The sequence below is a fragment of the Puntigrus tetrazona genome, chromosome 16, assembly GCF_018831695.1.
Source record: "Puntigrus tetrazona isolate hp1 chromosome 16, ASM1883169v1, whole genome shotgun sequence".
Classification (NCBI taxonomy): Eukaryota; Metazoa; Chordata; class Actinopteri; order Cypriniformes; family Cyprinidae; genus Puntigrus; species Puntigrus tetrazona.
In genome coordinates, this window is record NC_056714.1 from 5,231,747 (window position 1) to 5,250,389 (window position 18,643).

At 39.6% G+C, this 18,643-nt stretch overlaps 1 protein-coding gene across 6 annotated transcripts; it reads right to left on the minus strand.

Annotated features, from left to right (window-relative positions):
* Nucleotides 1-464: 464 nt before the first annotated feature.
* Nucleotides 465-13,812, minus strand: vegfaa (vascular endothelial growth factor Aa). Of its 6 annotated transcripts, none has more exons than XR_006252797.1 (7): nt 12,985-13,715; nt 11,304-11,346; nt 9,418-9,614; nt 9,132-9,208; nt 8,737-8,769; nt 5,077-5,322; nt 465-2,636 (listed from the first exon to the last, which is right to left on the minus strand). XR_006252797.1 is itself a non-coding variant. In XM_043260762.1 (7 exons), exons 2-7 carry the CDS (start codon nt 11,320-11,322, stop codon nt 2,618-2,620), a joined length of 477 nt encoding a protein of 158 aa, XP_043116697.1. In that variant the 5' UTR covers nt 11,323-11,346; nt 13,133-13,812; the 3' UTR covers nt 465-2,617. The 6 variants fall into 6 exon arrangements, 4 of the variants coding, with proteins under 4 accessions (XP_043116697.1, XP_043116695.1, XP_043116698.1 ...); XM_043260762.1 differs by lacking the exon at nt 5,077-5,322 and adding an exon at nt 3,905-4,036 and having other exon boundaries at nt 13,133-13,812; XM_043260760.1 differs by lacking the exon at nt 5,077-5,322 and adding an exon at nt 3,905-4,036 and having other exon boundaries at nt 12,985-13,688.
* Between the last annotated feature and the right edge of the window lie 4,831 nt (nt 13,813-18,643).

Genomic DNA, 18,643 nt, shown 5'->3' on the forward strand with positions numbered 1-18,643 from the left:
TCCCTGTGAAATCAATCGATGTTTAAACAGTAAACATGGTGCACGGTCTCATAATCTGGTCGGATCTGGTGCGTCCGTTCATAAGGGGTAAATAAGAGGTAAAATTACTGAAAGTCTGAGGAAAAAAAACACAATTCAGAAATTTTTCTCATAATCACGACTTTGTATCTAACAATTCAAACATTTTCAATATTGTGAGATATAAACTCAAAAATAATTTATGAATCGCTAGATGTTAATTATCAATTACGTTTAAAAAGTCTGATAATTTTTTTTCATTCTGAAGGGGGAATAAGGTCGTTGCAAGAGAACTGTAATTGCGAGAGAAAAAAAAAAACAATAATTATAATTTTTAAATATAATTCCAGAGGGCTCCGAGTTGTATGGACCACTTGTATCGTACTTTAATGGTGTCTTGACGTTCTTTTGGCACTTTTATTGTGTGGTGAAAAGAAGCTTTGACATTCTGGAAAACGTTTTATTTTTAGGGTTGGGAAAATTCATACAAAAAGCAGAAAGCTCTGTCAAAATCCCACATTCATCAGACACAACCAAAGGTCAAGGAAATAAAGCAGTGCTTTGAATCCTGATCAGGATCACACGGCGAGTGTATAAAATGCTGTAATCATATTATTACCTTAATGAGGATGTTTCATAAGTAAATTGTTCCTTAAAATCTTATCTAACAAGGATAATTAACCTTTGGATTCAGTTTACTCTCAGTTTCATTTTTGCGCTGTTGTAAAACAACGTCTGATTCAGTAGTTTGGTATTCAACGCAGGAAATCATGTTCAAATCATGTTCTTGTTTCTATTAATTTTCTCCCGGCTTTGGAAGTCAGTGTGACATTTTTGTCCTTTTTGGAGCTTGGAGGCATAAATAACCATCCACTTTCAAATGGGAAAGAGCGCTAGCTTTCAGCACAAGGTCAGGACGACATGAGAGTGTGTTCTTCACAACAACAACAAAAAGATGCGAGCACACACTGTGATGATTTTCCATGTATTTTCATCTGCGATGTCTGAAATGAAAGTGAAATGTTACCCTAGCGTTTCTTTTTCTTAATTTAATGGAATATGTGACAGCAAGCATCGTCTGCTGTTGCTTTATAGCTATATATCTTGACTTAAGGTGTCATTTGCACTTGCTTTGTCCTATAGAGTGAGCGCACGTGTATAATTTATTTCTCTTATACCAACATTTTGGAAATGCGAAATGCAAAAACAGCACACTCGCCAAACAGAAATCCATTTTTGCTTTAATAAAAAACAATATCATTTGAAAATAAATATGTTTAATAGTTATACTAAAAACACAAAAGGATGTTAATATTTAACAGCACCAATAAATATATTACTGTGAAAATATACTGAAAATGTGGCTGTACATGGCAAACAAACAAACGAACAAAGAAAAACTCATTTCTGGCACTTTCACGCAAAGAGAATGTTTGTTTTTAGATCGTAAAACCTCGTCCGCGGGCCTCGTATCTCCACCAAACTGAAAAAAAAAAACGTTACGATAAACTAAAAAAGGCGCTTTCAGGAATGTCGAAGTGTCTGTTTCTCTTTTGTCTTTCGTTCTACAAAGCCGTCCACAGTTTTTCAGATTGGTGACAATGTCGACAGGAAACCAATCAAAACAATATCAACAATAACACTGCATATAAATAGATCAAATTAAATACAGAGAATACTGAACAATATTCTAACATTATAAATTAGATGTAGTGAACTACGCAAAGGGATATTAGATACGTATACACATATATCGTGTGGTAATAAACAGTTCCTAAAGTCGTGTGCAATATTCTCTTTGGAAAACGTTACCAACCTGATTATCTGAGTTATCTTTTTCTAATGCAGTGAATGGAACGAGTCTTTTCCTTAGCGAATGTCAGAATTGATTTGCATTTTGTCACATTTACGCGTCGCTGTTGCTCCGTATGTACATATACAGTATGTAATATCCCTTTAGTATTATCACACCAAGTCCTATTGGTTGTTAGTCAGTACAGGGCGACTAAGACTTCACCCCAGTGAGAGTGACATCACAGAAAGAGATAGTTCCGCATTCGTATCCCGTGCCTGGACCCACTGTTCCCAACGTTCCGGAAAGAATCGTTACGATGTCACTTCCTCTTCTTTGTTCGACAGTCTGTAACTGATCGTGTAAAAGATTGGAAGCCGTCGTGGAAGCTGCACCTTTCGGTGAAGTCTTGGACATTCGATCCGAGTCTTTAAATATTAATCCACAACGGGCCGATCCGGTGAAGCCGTCCAATCGCAGGCCCAGGTGCGGTGACACCGAAATATATCCCATTCACACGCCAAGCAGCGTCTTCGTTTACTTGTAGGTGATAGCAGCGACACACATTGTCTTTGTCATTTAATATATATAATATATATTCTATATATTCATATATTAATATCTTAAAAATTTACATCGGGATGGTATCTCCTGCCCTCGTTTCATTCTCTCAGTCCTTTCGTTCGTGTTTGCAGTTCGTCCAGGGAATGCATCCTCGGGTTTAAAAAGTGCTGTGCCGTAAAAAATAAAAAAAGAAAAGAAAAAAAAAGGTTCCTTCATTCATTGTCCTGCCCAGCACGCCGATCATCATCTTGGCTTTTCACATCTGAAAGAGAACAATGGACTTGTTAGAGATATGCATGAAACTTGTGTCAATGTATGTCAGGAAAAGCCTGTGTGCTTGATCGATCTGATCCAACCAATCAGGGTTAAGCCTCTTTTCCCACTTTGTTCATATATATGACATTTAATTGCATGTTTCTTTTTTAAATTGCAGTTAGCTGAAGGTTTTTTCTCCTGATCCCACTTAAGTAGGACTTAAGACGTAGTTTTATCATTAATGTGTACTGAATGTACTATCAGGCATTTTAATAATAAAATATAATTTAATATAATTTGTTGATTTCTGTGTAACATGTATTTAAATAAATCTGTAATTATAATTTAAAATATAATAACTTTAAGTAACAGCTTCTGAATAGGACACTGTAGTTAATATTATAATCAAAAAAGTATAATCAAGTCGTTAAAAGTATAATTAAGCGTTACTTAATAAAAAAAAATAAAACAATTATATTTAAGACTTCAACTCGTCATTACTTTTTAAACTGTACTTAAGTATATTATGAAACGGCCATGAAAGTCCATTTGTTTATTTTACTTAATCTAGCAGTAATTATATAAATTCTAAAAATTTTATATCTTTTTTTGAACACTAAATAAAGAGCACTTCATACCTAAGTGCACACTAAATAGTTTATTTGTATAGTGGTTATGTAAAAATGTTCAGTTGTTGAGATTTCGGATGGGGTAAAAAAAACACGGGGTGGAACGACCACGGGATCAGAGTATCTCCACAAAACATTACAATAAGACTTGAACAACATATAAGGTGTGCTAACATTAGTGGGACAGATGATGAGAAGCAAACAGCATGGACACACTTTTATATTCACATATATAATTCAGTGAGATCTCATATTAGGGGTCTATGTAACGGCGAAATCAATAACACCAAATAAAAATCTGACCTATTACGAACATAAAAGTTGCACTTCACAAACACACACACACATATGCAGCATCCCTGCCGGTTTACTCAAAGAGCACAAAATCACGTTGCTTGCTGACAGCAAATTCAGTTTACGTACACTATGAAGCGTTTCTATGCTCAACACCAAAACGTGATGTCACTATGCACCGGGTGTCTCTCACTGCAGTACACCAGACACACACACACACACACACACGCACGCTCTACGTCACCATGCATATACAGTATAGAAGGGAAAATGCAACAAGCTCTATATGCATGCACAGATGTTGAGATGGGACTGGATGAGGAGATGCATGTTGCGCAGTTCATAAACAAACCTGCAAGTTCTTTCGTTTAACTCAAGTTGTCTGGACTTGCATTGCAATTGTGTGAATTTGCAGGAGCATTTACAGGTGAGGGGGTCCTGCACATACAAGCGCTTTCTTCTCTCTGAGCAAGGCTCACAGTGGCTGCAAGGGAAGCAGAAGGGAGAGACAGAGAGACATCTAAGCACTAGTGATTTGGGCAGAGAGCTGAAGACACGCATACACACTCATGCACCTCGCCATCACACACCACCTCCGTTCATCGCACCAGTATGGGACCTTTTTTGCTTTGTTTTGAAGCGTTAGCGGCAGATTGTGTGTGATGAGAGCGAATAGCGATTCGTTCGTTCATTCGTCCGTCAGTGAGCGCACACGAGAGAGAGTGAATAGCTGAAACGCTGAAATCAGACGGGAACAGTTATTGGACAGACAGACAGACAGACAGACAGACAGGTGCATTCGCGCACACACATTCACATATACACAGACGAAAGCGGTACGAAGCAAAAGCGGCGTCTGCCAAGGAGGTTTGATCAGCTGCAGAAACTTGACAATGAAGCACAAACTTTGAAACGGTTTCACAGACACATTATCTGTTCTAAAACGTTTAATTGTTTAATTGCACCTGCGCTGAAAAAAAACGAACAAACAGCAAACGTATTAGTTTTTTACGTTTGGTTTAAACCTTACATTTTGGTGAGTTTATGAATATTTTCCTAAAGACAAAAACCTTCACACAAAAGTGAAACGTTTAAAACTGTACGATATTTAATCAATGCATTTTCTTTAAGAGTGAGCCAATGTTACTTAATGTAGGTCAATATAATAAAAGCAGCTGTAATATGGAATGCAGCTTAATTTTGATAGTGACGTTGTTTTAAAATATGCATCGTATTTTCCTTTTACGCACAGAAATTAATCAAATAAATAAAATCAATTGTATTTTGATTGTTTCTTTATTTCTTAACCGAACAAAAGTTTAAACCGTATTTTCAATTGCACTTTAGATAAACAACACAGTCGTTTGAGTGCAGTAAAAACAAGCCCATCTACAGGAGAGAGATTCAACTGCTTTTCTCAGAAACATCAAAGGTGAGGGATCACATGGGCATGGCGTCATCCCAGCTGTGGCGCACATTAGTACGATAATGACAGAGACAGCCATGCAACCTCTGTTTATTTACCTTTGGTTGCTTTCCTCTTTGCGGGCCGTGGGCCAACAGTGTGAATTAGAGTACAAATAAATGCAGACTGGGGCTTAAAGCCAACGGGACAAGTGAGATTACAAAGAGCAAACAAGCTGCCCTGAAATAAAGCCAACGACTGAGAGCAAAATACTGCTTGAGCGCAGGTGAGCCGAGGCGCTGAGATCGCCCGAATCTCCCTCTCTCGCTCTCTTTCGGCTTTTAACCCTCCCCACTCTGGCTTTTCTGCAAAACAGGAAAATAACGCAAGGACATCTAAATGAAGCTGCGGACAGTCATGCTGAGAAAGATCAATCAGCACTAGAGATGTCAAAAATACCAAGAAAAATGGTAGGCGAAACAAGTAAATAAAAAAAAAATACTACTTTTTTATATTCAAGCATACCATTCAAGTTTACTTGCTTTGTTTTAAGACGTTTAGAATCTTTCACTATATATTCCGATATTTCAAATAAATCACGGTTTCCACAAAAATATGAACAGCTTTCAACATTGATGATAGTGAAGGATCGTGTCGCACTGAAGACCAGAGAAGCAATGCTGAAAACTCAGCTTTTATCACAGAAGTAGATTACATTTGAAAATAAATTACAATAGAAAATAGATTTCACAATATTACTATATTTTGATCAAATAAATGCAGCAATATTGAGCAAAAAGAATGAAGAAATCGTAACATTTAGAAGACATTAAGAAATCTTAATGTGATTGGTGCGAAAGCTATTACCTATTATTTCATATTTACTATTTTAAGTCAAATTCATATTCATTATTCATGTCTGTCCCTCTAGTATTAGTGAAGACAACTAAAATCTCTCAATTAAAGCGAGGCGCAGCGGACAGTCCTCGTGAGGAATCAACGGCAGACTCTACAGTCCAAATAAGCAGCTGAAGGAACTGAGTGTGTGTGTGTGTGTGTGTGTGTGTATGTTTGAGGAGCTTAGAGGTAAGGATCGAAGTACAAGGAGCTGAACTTGAGCTTGTGAATCAGAAGCAAGAGCCGCCGGGCTCCCGGCCCCCCGCGTGAGCGCCTGCCTACGTGCTGAGAGAGACGACACGCAGAGAGCCGGCGCTTAGCCCCATGACCAACGGATTTCATTTAGCCCTCTCAGCTAACCCCATCCATCTCTGTACGCTCGCATTAACCTATAGGTGCAGAAACGCACACGGCCGCCGCTCATCCAATTAAACCGGGAACATTCCCTGACCTGAACCTACCAACCCTAAATTAGATGCAATATCAGAGCAAAAGGAGCTTTTATCAGCACTTCACTTCTCATTTTTGAAATGACATTTGACTAACCGATTTTGGCTGATTTTTGCGGATGCTTCTAGAGGTACACTGACACATAAAATGAGCATTTATTGGCTTAAGTTTATTAATTGCATTGGTTAATCGATATTAAATCAGATTTTTGACTCGAATAAAGCAAGCTAGCCAAACAGTTACTGGTCCACTTTGACTACGGAAGTCATTAGGGACCAGAAAAATTTGGTAAATATATATATATATACACTTTTGTGCTCATTGAAAGAAAGAAATTCTCACAGGTTGAGGGTGAGCCTCGTTTTAGAAGAGCTATCCCTTTAAGACAAAATAGCACTAAATGAGGTTTGTGAAACAGCTCGAGGTAACCAACAATGACCTCCGTCTCAGGATCACCTACTATTTAAAAGGCTAAAAATAAAAGTGGGTTAACGACAGACACTTGTTACTATGATTAGTGTGGGGAAGCAGGCAAGGGTCAGACTTTGAGCAACTGCGGTGTGAGGAGAGCGGCGGGTGGTCTTCACAGACTCCATAAAGAGCCAGAGCATCGCCCCAAAAGAAAAACGGAAAGAATCCTATAAAAGAGTCCGTTATCGGCAGGTCAGAGCTCTTAGGAGATATATACGGAGCAATCCAGGCTTTAGCACAAGCATCATGGGGCTGTAAAATCTCAGAGAGGCCTGGCAGACACTATCTAAAATTAGATTTTCCACATTTGAAGATGTATTATTTGGTGGGTTTATTGTGATTATCGCCTCTAATGAACTGAATTGTCATTTTCTCACATTCCACTCACAAACTTTTTTAAATCATCAAAGCTGTGCACTACAGTCATTTTACCACAGATACCGAGAATGTTTTGTGCATTTTTTTAAAAAAATTGCTAAAAATATTTCAAAAACAAACACATGCAAGTGATTTTTTTAGAGGCCACATATTCAGAATTTGAACAGGTGACTTGCATAATTATGATACTGCCGTGTTCATCGGATAGGAAGCATTAAATCAAGAATGGTTATCTGCCAGAAATAGAGAAGCACCAGCCATAAAAAGACGCAAATACAAAGAAAAGCAGGTTTTGTCACAGATAAGTCCCGTTGAAAGCGGCGAGTCTCGAGTTTGCGCCTGAGGATTAGGAGGGATTCGGCTGTTGTATCATTTAGTGGAAGCTGATTTCACCGTATGGGTGTGAGAACAGCCGAGTGTTTCACTTTATTAGCTTTGTTGTGGGTAAACGGGGTTGAGGGTGTGTCGAGGTGTGCTGCGGTGGTAAACCGGCCGATGTAATGATTTCTCACAAAGTTAGCAAACAACTGAGCATTACAGTGAATAATACCGTGCTTTCGTTACATTCGATATGTTGTATTTCATTTCTTTATAGTTGTGAACTTTTAGTACTCAGTGGCGATACTGATCCAGTAGAGGGAGCGATGAAGATGAAACAGGGTTTTAGCATTTTTGGTAATAAAATGTATTTTGCGTTTTTTTATTATACTAGTAAAATTTCTGCTTTTTTTTTGTCTGTGTCTATTATTAGTTCTATTTTTTTCCAGCTAAAATAAAACAATAAGATTTATTTTCTTTCTTTCTTTTTTCATATACGTCCAGACGGCTTTGAGCTGGATTTCCTGGAACTTTATATTCGGAATTGCATTTAAACGAATATAAAGTAAACTCGCAGCGCTGTGTGTTTACAAAGGGAACTGTGCTGGCGCTGTGGACATCTGAGTTCATTTAGAGTGCTCTCACACGACGGCAAAGTTCTTGTGAAACACCGAACAATGAGCAAAGGGGATGCGCCGGTTATGACAAAGCAAGCAGCGTGAATTTGGCAGTGATAAAGATATGCACACTTTCGTTTCTCACCCACATCGTCTCGGCCGGCATTCGCTCCACTCACATACAGACTTTAAAGACCGCTGTAGCTGCACTTACTGTGAGTCATGTGCATAATATAAACACTGACCAACTGACTGATCAAGTATGAACAACTACTCCAACTGGAACGCATTCCTAAAAGTATGTTATGCTCTCAGTTTGACTGGTCAGTCCAAGAGTGCAGCTGGAAATATACTGCATCGCTTGAGCTCTACTGCTAATAGTCTCAGTGCTAAGTGCTAACTGTGCTAACTGCTAACGTAGCGTCCAGCTGGCTGCTTCTCATCGCCATTCAATCGACCCAGTCATCGCAATTTTTAGCCGTGTGTCTTTAGCCGTCCACACCGTCAACAAATGAACCTTAACCAAATCCCACAATGTCACCAAGTTGAAAAATGGAAGAAGTGACCATTTCAGAAAGACATGTTATCTTAAAATCAACCAGAAGCTTGACATAGAAAATAATAATATAGAAATAAAACTCAACTTACTTTTCTTTCTTTGATTTGACTTCTACCTTTTGCCTAAAAAAAAGACGCAAAAAGAGGTTTAATTCACTTTACAATTCACTAAAAATGTATTTACTGTCACTTTAAAATAATGGTTTAGTTAGGGGATTTTCACGTCAAAGGACCTTTTTTGGTACCTTCAAAGAACCTTTCAGTAAACAGTTCTTTTTTTACCTAAAAAACTATTTATTCATCTACTATAAAGATGATTTTGTCCAATGAAAAGTTTTCGTGGATATTAAAGGCTCTCAATGGAACCATAGATGCCAATAAACACATTCATGTGCATTGAATTATTGATGGTTTTGTGCGAAGAGGACAAACAGTGGACATCTTGGAAATAACTATTTCTCGAAGATGCGTTTATAATCTCGTACCTGCATTCACACTTGGTGTGTTCTGTGAAACTCAGTTGAAAATTATGCTGCGATACACGTTGTTTGACTCTCAGTACCTACAGGAATATACAAAAAAAGCAATACTTTGTCATTTTTATTTCAGTTTATACACCGTCGAAAATAATGACAAGACCAGGCCTCAGCTGCATAATCCAGAGGTAAACAACATAGCTGACAAGCCAGTTAACACCGCCTCACTGTCCCAATGTTGGGCAAGCAGGAAGCAGGGTGAAGGACAGAATGCGCTGGATTGAACCGGTCTCACCTCCATGGTGACGTTGCGGGTCTCTGTAGGGACACACTCGAGGGCCTCGTCGTTGCAGCAGCCTGCGCAGCGCATGAGAACCACGCAGGACGGGATGTAGGTGTGCTCGATCTGGTCGGGATACTCCTGAATGATGTCTACCAGCATCTCTCGCGTCTTACACGCACTCTTTTTGTACACATCCATGAAGGGAATCACTAAAGAGGAAGCAAAGTGAGAGTTTACTGATGTCTTCTTTTCGTTTTTTGTCGTCAGATTAAAGGTACAGTTCACTCGAAGCTCTCTCATTAGTCATGCCATTCCTAACCTGTATACTTTTTTGTCTGGGAAACGCAAAAAGAGAATTTTTGAAGTATCTTCTTCTTGCAGCTCTTCTCCATCTAAGGACAGGTCATAATGACGAAAGCTGTCATAAAAGCTATGTCTATCAGAAGTCTTGTCCCTTGTGAAAAACGAGTCCACTTAACCGTATTGAACGTGCACTTGTAGTGTAGAAATATTAACAGTACTTTTTAATGTACGTTTAGATAGAATATTAATGTAAATAAAGGTGCACTTGTAATGGTGTCACAACTTGGAAATATATATTTTTAAATCATTGTTTTATTAATCCTTTAAAGAAGTACACATATTTTGATGTGTTAATTAACGTATAAACTACATGTTAAGTACTCGATTATGCATTTATTCTTTAATATGAAACTTTACTTTTTTAATCCAGCAGTCATGGCGACTGTGAAAAGAGCGGCGTGAAGATTCTTCTCCTTTCACGCGATAACAGCTTAAAGGTTTGGAATAAAATCTGACTAAATCGTTTCCATTTCAACATTTCACATCCACGGCATAACACCTCACACGCGCCTGTTCTGCTCGCTGGGGACCAAGTGGGCAAAAAAAGGCATGTCGCGCATGTTGAGGCACATGTGCCCCACTTGACCGTCCACCCCGGTTCGTACACCTCCCTAAACTGGCTTCCCATCATTCAATCTGACCCCAGCGCCTCATGACCCGCAGACTGCCAGGGAAAAGCGTGACCTCAGGCAGTGTGGCGCCGGGCTTCACTGCAGACACCTGACCTCCACGAGAAGCCCACCCTGAGTGACGCTCCCTGCCACCCATGAATCTTGTCAGTGCCCCAGAGCCGTGCAAGAAAACCAAACACGACTGTATTCGTGATAACGTCACCAGTAATCAGTTGGCGGTGGCAGCCACATTTCACCCAGTGCCCTATCATGGCACTTCTTCGTTTATGGCCATCGTGTTTGCATCTCATATCTTTATTTAGCAAAGTGCAAAGAGCAAATATAAACCGACTACTAACCAAGATCCAATATGTTCATTAAGAGTCTAGAATGGGAGCTCTACGTGGTGGCAAAGCGGTTATGAATGGAAGCAGATTGGGAATGACGTAAAAACAACAATACGCGTTCCCCCAGAAACGTAACAGGGACTCTATACAAACAACCAGGTCCACCGCTAACAAATAATTGTGACCTTGAGGACAAATCAGGAATAAATCATGCGATCTTTGTTAATAAACAAACACAGCCATGGTCAATGACTCCACACAAGGTCGCTCGCGGGTAGAATAAATTATTCACGTTGACGATCCTAATGAGGGTGGGAAATATACCCTGACTCCTAATCTTGAGTGTCCGAGCAAATATTTATGCAAGTGATAAGTGATATTAAACTGCACATATAGCATCGGGCGAGCTATACCGTAGGCCTCAGAACCGGAATAAAACCGTTTAAACTTTGCCTTGACAATGCCATTATATACACATCCTCCAGGTGGTGCTGGAATCTCAGCCCCGTTTCCAAAACATTTTTCGTATCATACACTCTTCAGCATGTACAAACACCGCACATATAAAGAGACTTACCCTCGTTTTTGCTCTTCATCCCTTCTTTGGGTATGTAGGCAGCCTGTCAGGATGGAAAAGTGATAATCACAGCGTAAGTGGAAGTCACAGAACACCTGAAGCAAGTTAAATCTGACCTACGTCGTACACCGCTGGAAGAAAACAATAGTAATGCTCGGGAAACTCTCGAAAAGGAGAATTTCATTAGGTTTCACACAAACGAAAGCACTTAACTCACTCCATGCATTAGTATAGCTTAGCTTGATACAAGTATTTTGGACTCTTAGAGGAGTTCAGAGCAGTCATTCTCAACCTTTTTGAGTCAAGAAAATATTGGCCAAGAAAATATTTAGAGCAGTCAATATTACAGGCTAAATATATTTGCTGTAATAATGAAAGAGTGTTTTTTTTAAGCTTGCATATGATTGCATTTGTTTCGAGATGCATCCTTCTGTAAAATCACGTCGATGGTACAAATAAAAGAGCAATGTCAGTTTATTAGAGGAAATATAAAAACTAAACCTCAAAAGCTACACACGCTGTACCATTTAAATCTGGGTATATAGCGCTATTCGTACCTTATAGAAGACATATTAGTGTCTTAACTGTGACCCAGTCATGTAATCGCAAAGTACGCTTTTACAATTGTAACTACATTAAATCACGTTTTATTTATTTTTTTTAATAATCTGAATTTATCCAATGGTCCCCCTTGAAGTTTGCTGAGGCCCTCTAGTGGGCCCCGGCCCCATAAAAACCAAAGAGCTCTAAAAATCATGTAAGGGTGTTTGAATGCGTGCAGAAGCGGTTTTAGTTTTTTTCAGGGTGCGCAATCTCTTCTAATGCATTTTATTTTTTTTGATGGAATTTCACTTTCAGAATTCCAGGGAGTTCATTTGTCACCGAAGGCGGCAGCGAGAGCCAATGACTCCGCTCCTGCAACTCAGACGATTCTTTTTTTCCCGCCTACAGATTAGTCTCGCCGGAGAGGGAGGACGTGATCGCTCGCTGGTTGGTCGCGGACCGCAGGTGGCGTGGACTGGCGCAACAGCTCTCGGTGTTGCGTGAGAATCTCGCCGGTTTGCCGCACGCACCATCTGCTTCGCGTCCGAGCAGATATTTTATTCGCGCTCCGCACCCGAGGTTGGCGCGTTAACGGCGAAGCGAGCGACAGACAAACCGCGCTGGTTTACCTCGTACAAGCACGTTTGTTTCACGACATCAAACATGCGCGCGTTGCCGTATCGCGATTCAAGCAAATGAATTAATTAGGCGGGAGACAAAGAAACGAAGGCGTTCAGGTAATATCTTGCAATTATTCTTGTCGACAGAGCGGCCGGTGGCGATGTTTGAAGTATCGCGAGCACTAATAAAATGCAGTTGTGTCTGTATTCGTTCTATTCTGATGCTTTTTGCCTCCCTTACACACGTATACTCCCGTTACAGCACGCAGTCGGCTTTATAGTAATGCGCATTTATTAACTAAACCCATCGTTTAATTTGCGTTACGTAGCCTACGTGCGCTTCTCACAATAGAAACCGCTCGGAGTAACGATAGCTAATTATTTCAAGCAGTAACTTTTAAGCAGCGAAACTTGAGGCAAGTGCATTGTGTCCTCGTCAGCTGAATCTGACCTGCGTTTACACACGAATAATAATAATAAAACAAGATTTCAAACCCAGCACATCGCACAGCGCTTACCTTTACAGCAGACAGATGAAGGAGAGCCGCGAAAAATAACTGTATCGAATAAACAACAAAGTTCATGGTTGTAATTCCAGCGGTGTGTTACTGAACAGTCTTTGGCTCTCGAAACAATTAAAAGCGAAGCTGCTGGATGTGAACGAACCGTGATATCGCGGGTCAAAGTAACAATCCCATTATGCCCTTCGGGACCGAAGCACCTGCGTCGAATTCAACTTCTCGAACGCACGCGCTCCTCCGGAAAACAGAGTTTAACGCAGCGAGAGCAAAATAAAAAAAAGAACGGCAGAGAAAAGAAAGCGGAGGAATTCCACACTACACCGGTCCTCCCTTTTTCGCCCTTAGGATCCACGGTATAACGGGAGGTCGGCGTTTAATAAATCTGATTCCAAAAGGTCACAGGCAAAAAATAGCAAAAAAAAAAAAAAAAAAAAAAGTTTCGTACACTTCCAAGCGCAACCTCTATAGGGGCCAGAGAACGGCTCCTGCGCGTACGCTTATCATCAAGAGCGAGGCGCTACGTGTAAAGTGATCCTGTGGCAATCCCTGGTTAAACCGCGGCAGATTTGTCCTTCTTTTTCTCGTCTTTTTTCCCGCTGTTGCTTTGGTTTCTGTTGTGTCCTAACGTTGTGGATGTTATCTGGCAGTATGAGGTCTTGTCACTTCTCAGCAGGTCTTGAGCGTATCGGCGCACAGGCGGGAGAGCGCTGATTGGTCGGCCGCAGTCTACGTAATCGTGATGCTCCAATGCGAAAGGCTTGAGTCAGTTCGGCAGGACCTCAGAAGGTGGGAAATTGTGCATTATTCCCATTGCGTGCGGATTATTCAGCTTCATAGATGGGACAGAAATAGGTATAGGTTTACGAAAGCATTTCAACGGCATTAAAGCCTTGGGTCCAGAAGGCTATTTTCTCATACGTCTTCCAATTCGTTTTGTACAGGTTTGACCAGTTTGTACTAAAGGGAAGGATGTGATTCTTGAGGATTGTTGATTCATGCTAATCGTCCTTTCTGTAGCAACTTCATGCGGAAATCCTTATGCAATTACTTTACAATACGTTTTCAGTTTATTAAATACAATTAACACACTAAATAAATACATTACTGCGTTTAATCATCTGTATTAGTTCATGTTAGCTCAGGTCCATTAATAATATCAACAGACACGTCATTTTTTTTATAAAGCCTGACATTAACAATAACCAAGACGGATAAATATATCAGAAATATGACAATTAATAGTTTAAGTTTATTCATGTTAAGAATGCTACAGGTTTTCAACCAGGCATCCGAGGAAAAAAAAATCTCAATATTATTGAAAAATAAGCATATTGAGGATCCCTAACTCATCTGAGAGCCTCGGATGTGTAGAATTATGCTAAAACAAACTCCTTTGGTGCTTTTCAAGTGTTCAGTTGACACTATGTTTGTCCATTGAAAGAAAAGTGTGTTGGGAAGAAAAAAGTCTCTGCATCCTATTAATATAATTATAGGTGTGCAATGTCAACGCTGGCTTTAAGAAACAAAACAGGAACGTTAGTTTCAAAATCAAACCGTTTTAAAGGTAACAATATAACTTATAAGGTTGAAGCGTGTCACGCTGGAATCCCCGTGATAAACATTCACCACGATAATATTTACAGACTTCTAATATTACAGGTTCACATGCGCTACGAACGACGCCTAATTTATATTTGAATACAGTAAGTGTGTAAACACGCAAATGTTTTTCATTTTCACAAGTGTGCCTGTCACTCATGTGCTCCGGTCACAGATACCTGCGCTTGGCAGTCCCGTCTTATTTTGAAACCTGCAGAAAGCAAAAAAAAAAAAAAAAAAAAAAAAAAAAACCCCTGTGTGGATGAATGAAAACATGAGCTGATGTTTACTCCCCTGCGGGCCGTAGGAAGTGGCAGGGGGGTAATACTAGGGCTTCCAAGTTCCCATGAGTCCAACTGCTGAGAAAATCTAATTCGGTCAGCTGGTACGTGAAGACTCAAGGATGGCGCCCCAGTAGAAAGACGAGAGATTTAGACCTAGCTTCATTTCCCTTCGAAATCACCATGACCTCTTTCTCTCACACACACACACACACACACACACACACAAAAAACTACTCGTTCCCCATGTTCCCTGACACAGATGGGTCACGGCCTTCTCTACCACGGCACTCAGAGTCAAACACTTTACTCTGTTACTATGGTCGCCAGCCACTTAAAGTCTCCTTCTCTTTATGCTCGGTCCTTATCCTCGCTAACTTGATCGTCGAGCGATAAGTGTAACACGGCTGCCGTGGGACCTTTTGGCCCGTTAAACTAGTAAAGCATGCACTAACAGTACTAGGTATTCATTGATTAAATGTCATGCTGGACAAAAACAGATTTTATGTAACGAATTAGCTCTTAGTAAAACTTTAATAAGCATGCTTGCCGGCATCGACTGAAAATCTAAAGAGCGATCCACTGCATTCGAAGAAGTGAAAATGAATGGTTTGATGCTAGCGGAGAGGAGAAAGAGGAATTAATTCATTCAGTTGTTTGAACCGAACAAGTTCTCCTCACAAAGGCCATGCACTCAGTTTTGCCCATAGAGGGCACTGTGTAGACACTGCCTAGCATGCTCCCGCTCTCAGGCAAATAAAAGTTTGCATTTTAGGAGCAGCTGCAGCTTTTCAAATCCTGTATTTTAGTAACCAGTAACCACGTTTAGTGGCTCTTGAGTGCTCTCACGTCACGCAAAAGGTGTAATAGAAAGCAAAACACACTGAAAAAGGGTAACATCTAAATTAATTGGGTTTATTCGAGTCAAAAATATGATTTAATATCACTGAATCAAGCTAAAGCATATCATAAGTCAGGTACAAATAGCTTTAAAAGTTGCATGGGACTGGTTTACATTGCATATTCCCCAATGTAATCTATAGCAATCTATAAGTAACAGTGTCATTGTATTCTGCATAATAATCTACAAAAAACAACAACAGTATTACCCTAAATATGCATTGATCAAATTACTGTAATTGTAATATAGTTAATGTAAATGGTAGCATCATCATGTAGCTACATCTTTACCAACTTTCAATCAGGGCTGGACATGTTTTCAGTATTATTTTTTATCAATTATTTATCAAAGTGCGCAGAATCCTTTTAAAGTCACTCCAGATAGCTTTGGATTAAGGTTGCGTCTTTAACAGGGTCATTCAAGGACATTCATCTTCCTCTGCTTAAACCTCAGCTTATTTCGTCGGTGTGCATTTGCACCATTTTTTTCTTCTTTAGCCTACCATCTAAACACCCGTTTGGTTTGTTTTAAATGCTCTTTACGTATTTACTCACAAAATGTAATACAGCCTGACTCTTTGGAACACTTTTGATATCGATGTCAAGCACACAATCATCACTCTTTGCTTTAATGGTCCTGTGGCTTATTGAAAATGTCTTTTTTGGGGAAGATGGATCCATACACTCCTTAAAAGTTGACTGTATTCCATCTCATATTATGCTATCGGGATGTTTTATACCCATATTCCAGATTTGTGCCTTTCCACAAGTTGTTTTGAAAGCGTGTTTCCGCCAAATGTGGATTCTTGCCTCTCCACTGCCAAATGAAGGAGTACTCAGAAATTTGATTCAGAACATTTCTTTTTCTAATAATTACAGCTGGTCTCGGTTATATATTCACAATTAACTGTGAATAACTGAAAACTGAACTGACCGTAACCAAGGCGTATTTACACAAAATTGCTGCTGTTATGAGATGATCTGTCTGAATCAGACAAAATGAGCGAGAAATTATATGAGGATGCAAACTCAAGATTGAAATAAAATCTAATTAATTAGAAATGAACTGTGCAGTAAAAGTCAGAAATGTTATTTTCTCCAGCAATCTTTGCTTTCAACATCCTTTGAAAAGTCCTGTGTCATGGTCGCAGTCCATGAGCTCACTCTTCAGTCTCCTGCTCTTTTCTTTTTTTTTTCCCAGCTGATTTTTGCATGGAGAACCTCACTCCAGCCAAGGTCTGTCTGCCAGGTTTATCTGTCACCTTGTCCAGCTGTCTGAGTCTGAGCGTATTATGTCTCTGTAAATGGCCCGATAGTTTCTGACACAGAGCGGAGGACACACTCTGATAATTCACATCACGAGTCTTAGCAAGCGCGCTGCAAAGGCGAAGCCGCAAAAGATTGATTTGTGAAATGAAGTCAGATACGCTCTCTCGGGACGGGACGCACCTACTCTGCCGGACCGACCCTACCCACAAACGCCGCTCCTTAATCCTAAAGGCTGGTCGGAGTTCTTTAAGACGTCTCACATGCTTTCTGTGAAAATATTTAGTCTGGGCCTCATGTCCAAGGGAGTCACAACGATAACATGAGCTGCCGCAGATCAAGACAGAGCTCGTAAAAAAGCATTGCATAATAATAGAGAGAGTTACAGAGAGGAAGACAGGGTCAGAGAGGAACTGAAGAGATGCTGGTTCGGGGAAGCTCCTTCGTGACGTGAGGAGGGAGACGTGGTGAACTCCTGGTGCTGGGTTCCTGACAGGATTTAATTGAAGAACAACACACAAGTTCATCTGCAGCGCAAAAGCCTCCCTAGCTTTTGCTGATGTCAGGAGCGCGTTACCGTACGGGCAGAGAAACTTAATGAGCCCCGTCAGCATCAACACCCACACTAAACACACACAGGCCTGCTGGAGCGTTCTGGGGAACTGCAGCTGCTGCATAAATACAAACCGATGGTCAGTCTTAAGCTCTGTCTCTGTCCTGTAACTGACTCGGGCCTGAGCATGCTTCAGATGATTCCCAAAAAAATAAGTAGTTCATTCACGTGTTTGTAATTGTCTGTCTGATCAATAAGAGCTCATACTCAAGCTATGAGAGCATTCTCTTCAGTATAGAGATTGTAGTTTTGCAGAGGAGCAACTAGCTAAAAGTAGTTTAAAGAGACACTTCACCCAAATTTAAGAACTGATTGCATATATATATACACACATATATATATATATATATATATATATATATATATATATATATATATATATATATATATATATACACACACACACACACATGTTGAGAATGAGTTGGATATTTATACATCTATTTTTAGATCTAAAAAAGTAAATGCAGTATATTTAAGCCAGATGTTGAGAATGAGTTGGTATTTCTTTATCATGGACATAAAAGCACTAAATGCATATATTTACTTAACAAATTAAAATGCACAAAATAAGTTGTTTCAATTTAATATGGTAAAATAACAATTGCAGGTATGTGTATTAAGTACATAAATGTGTAAATGTATTTGTAGTATACTGAACATGAAATAAATATATTTCAAATGCATTTTAGCATTTTCTTTTTTTCACTAGGGCAAGCAAAAGTAAATGATGAACCAGATGAACTGTAAATGAGAAAATAAATGAAAAAGAAAGAAGCAGAAAGTGGAAACAATGCAGTATTGATGTTAGCAACAGCAGAAAGTGAGGAAGTAAAAGTAGCAAAAAAATTTTTTTTGCGTGTGCGTTAACTGAAGCTGCATTAAGTAGGTCTTAAACGTCTGCAAGATTTGCTAAATTGTGAATTGCTTATGTGTAGTATTTAGAAATGTTTTCATTCTTGGATGCTGCCGGAAGTTGAGAGGTTTATAGAGAGGT

What these genes read in the sequence shown, in the direction of transcription:
- vegfaa (XM_043260760.1), bottom strand. Translation starts at nt 13,050, where the DNA reads ATGAACTTTGTTGTTTATTCGATACAGTTATTTTTCGCGGCTCTCCTT. An exon ending in TTCATCTGTCTGCTGTAAAG is followed by an intron (nt 11,347 to 12,984) that starts GTAAGCGCTGTG and finishes CCATCCTGACAG; the next exon opens with GCTGCCTACATACCCAAAGA. An exon ending in GTCAAATCAAAGAAAGAAAA is followed by an intron (nt 4,037 to 8,736) that starts GTAAGTTGAGTT and finishes CTTCCCTTGCAG; the next exon opens with CCACTGTGAGCCTTGCTCAG.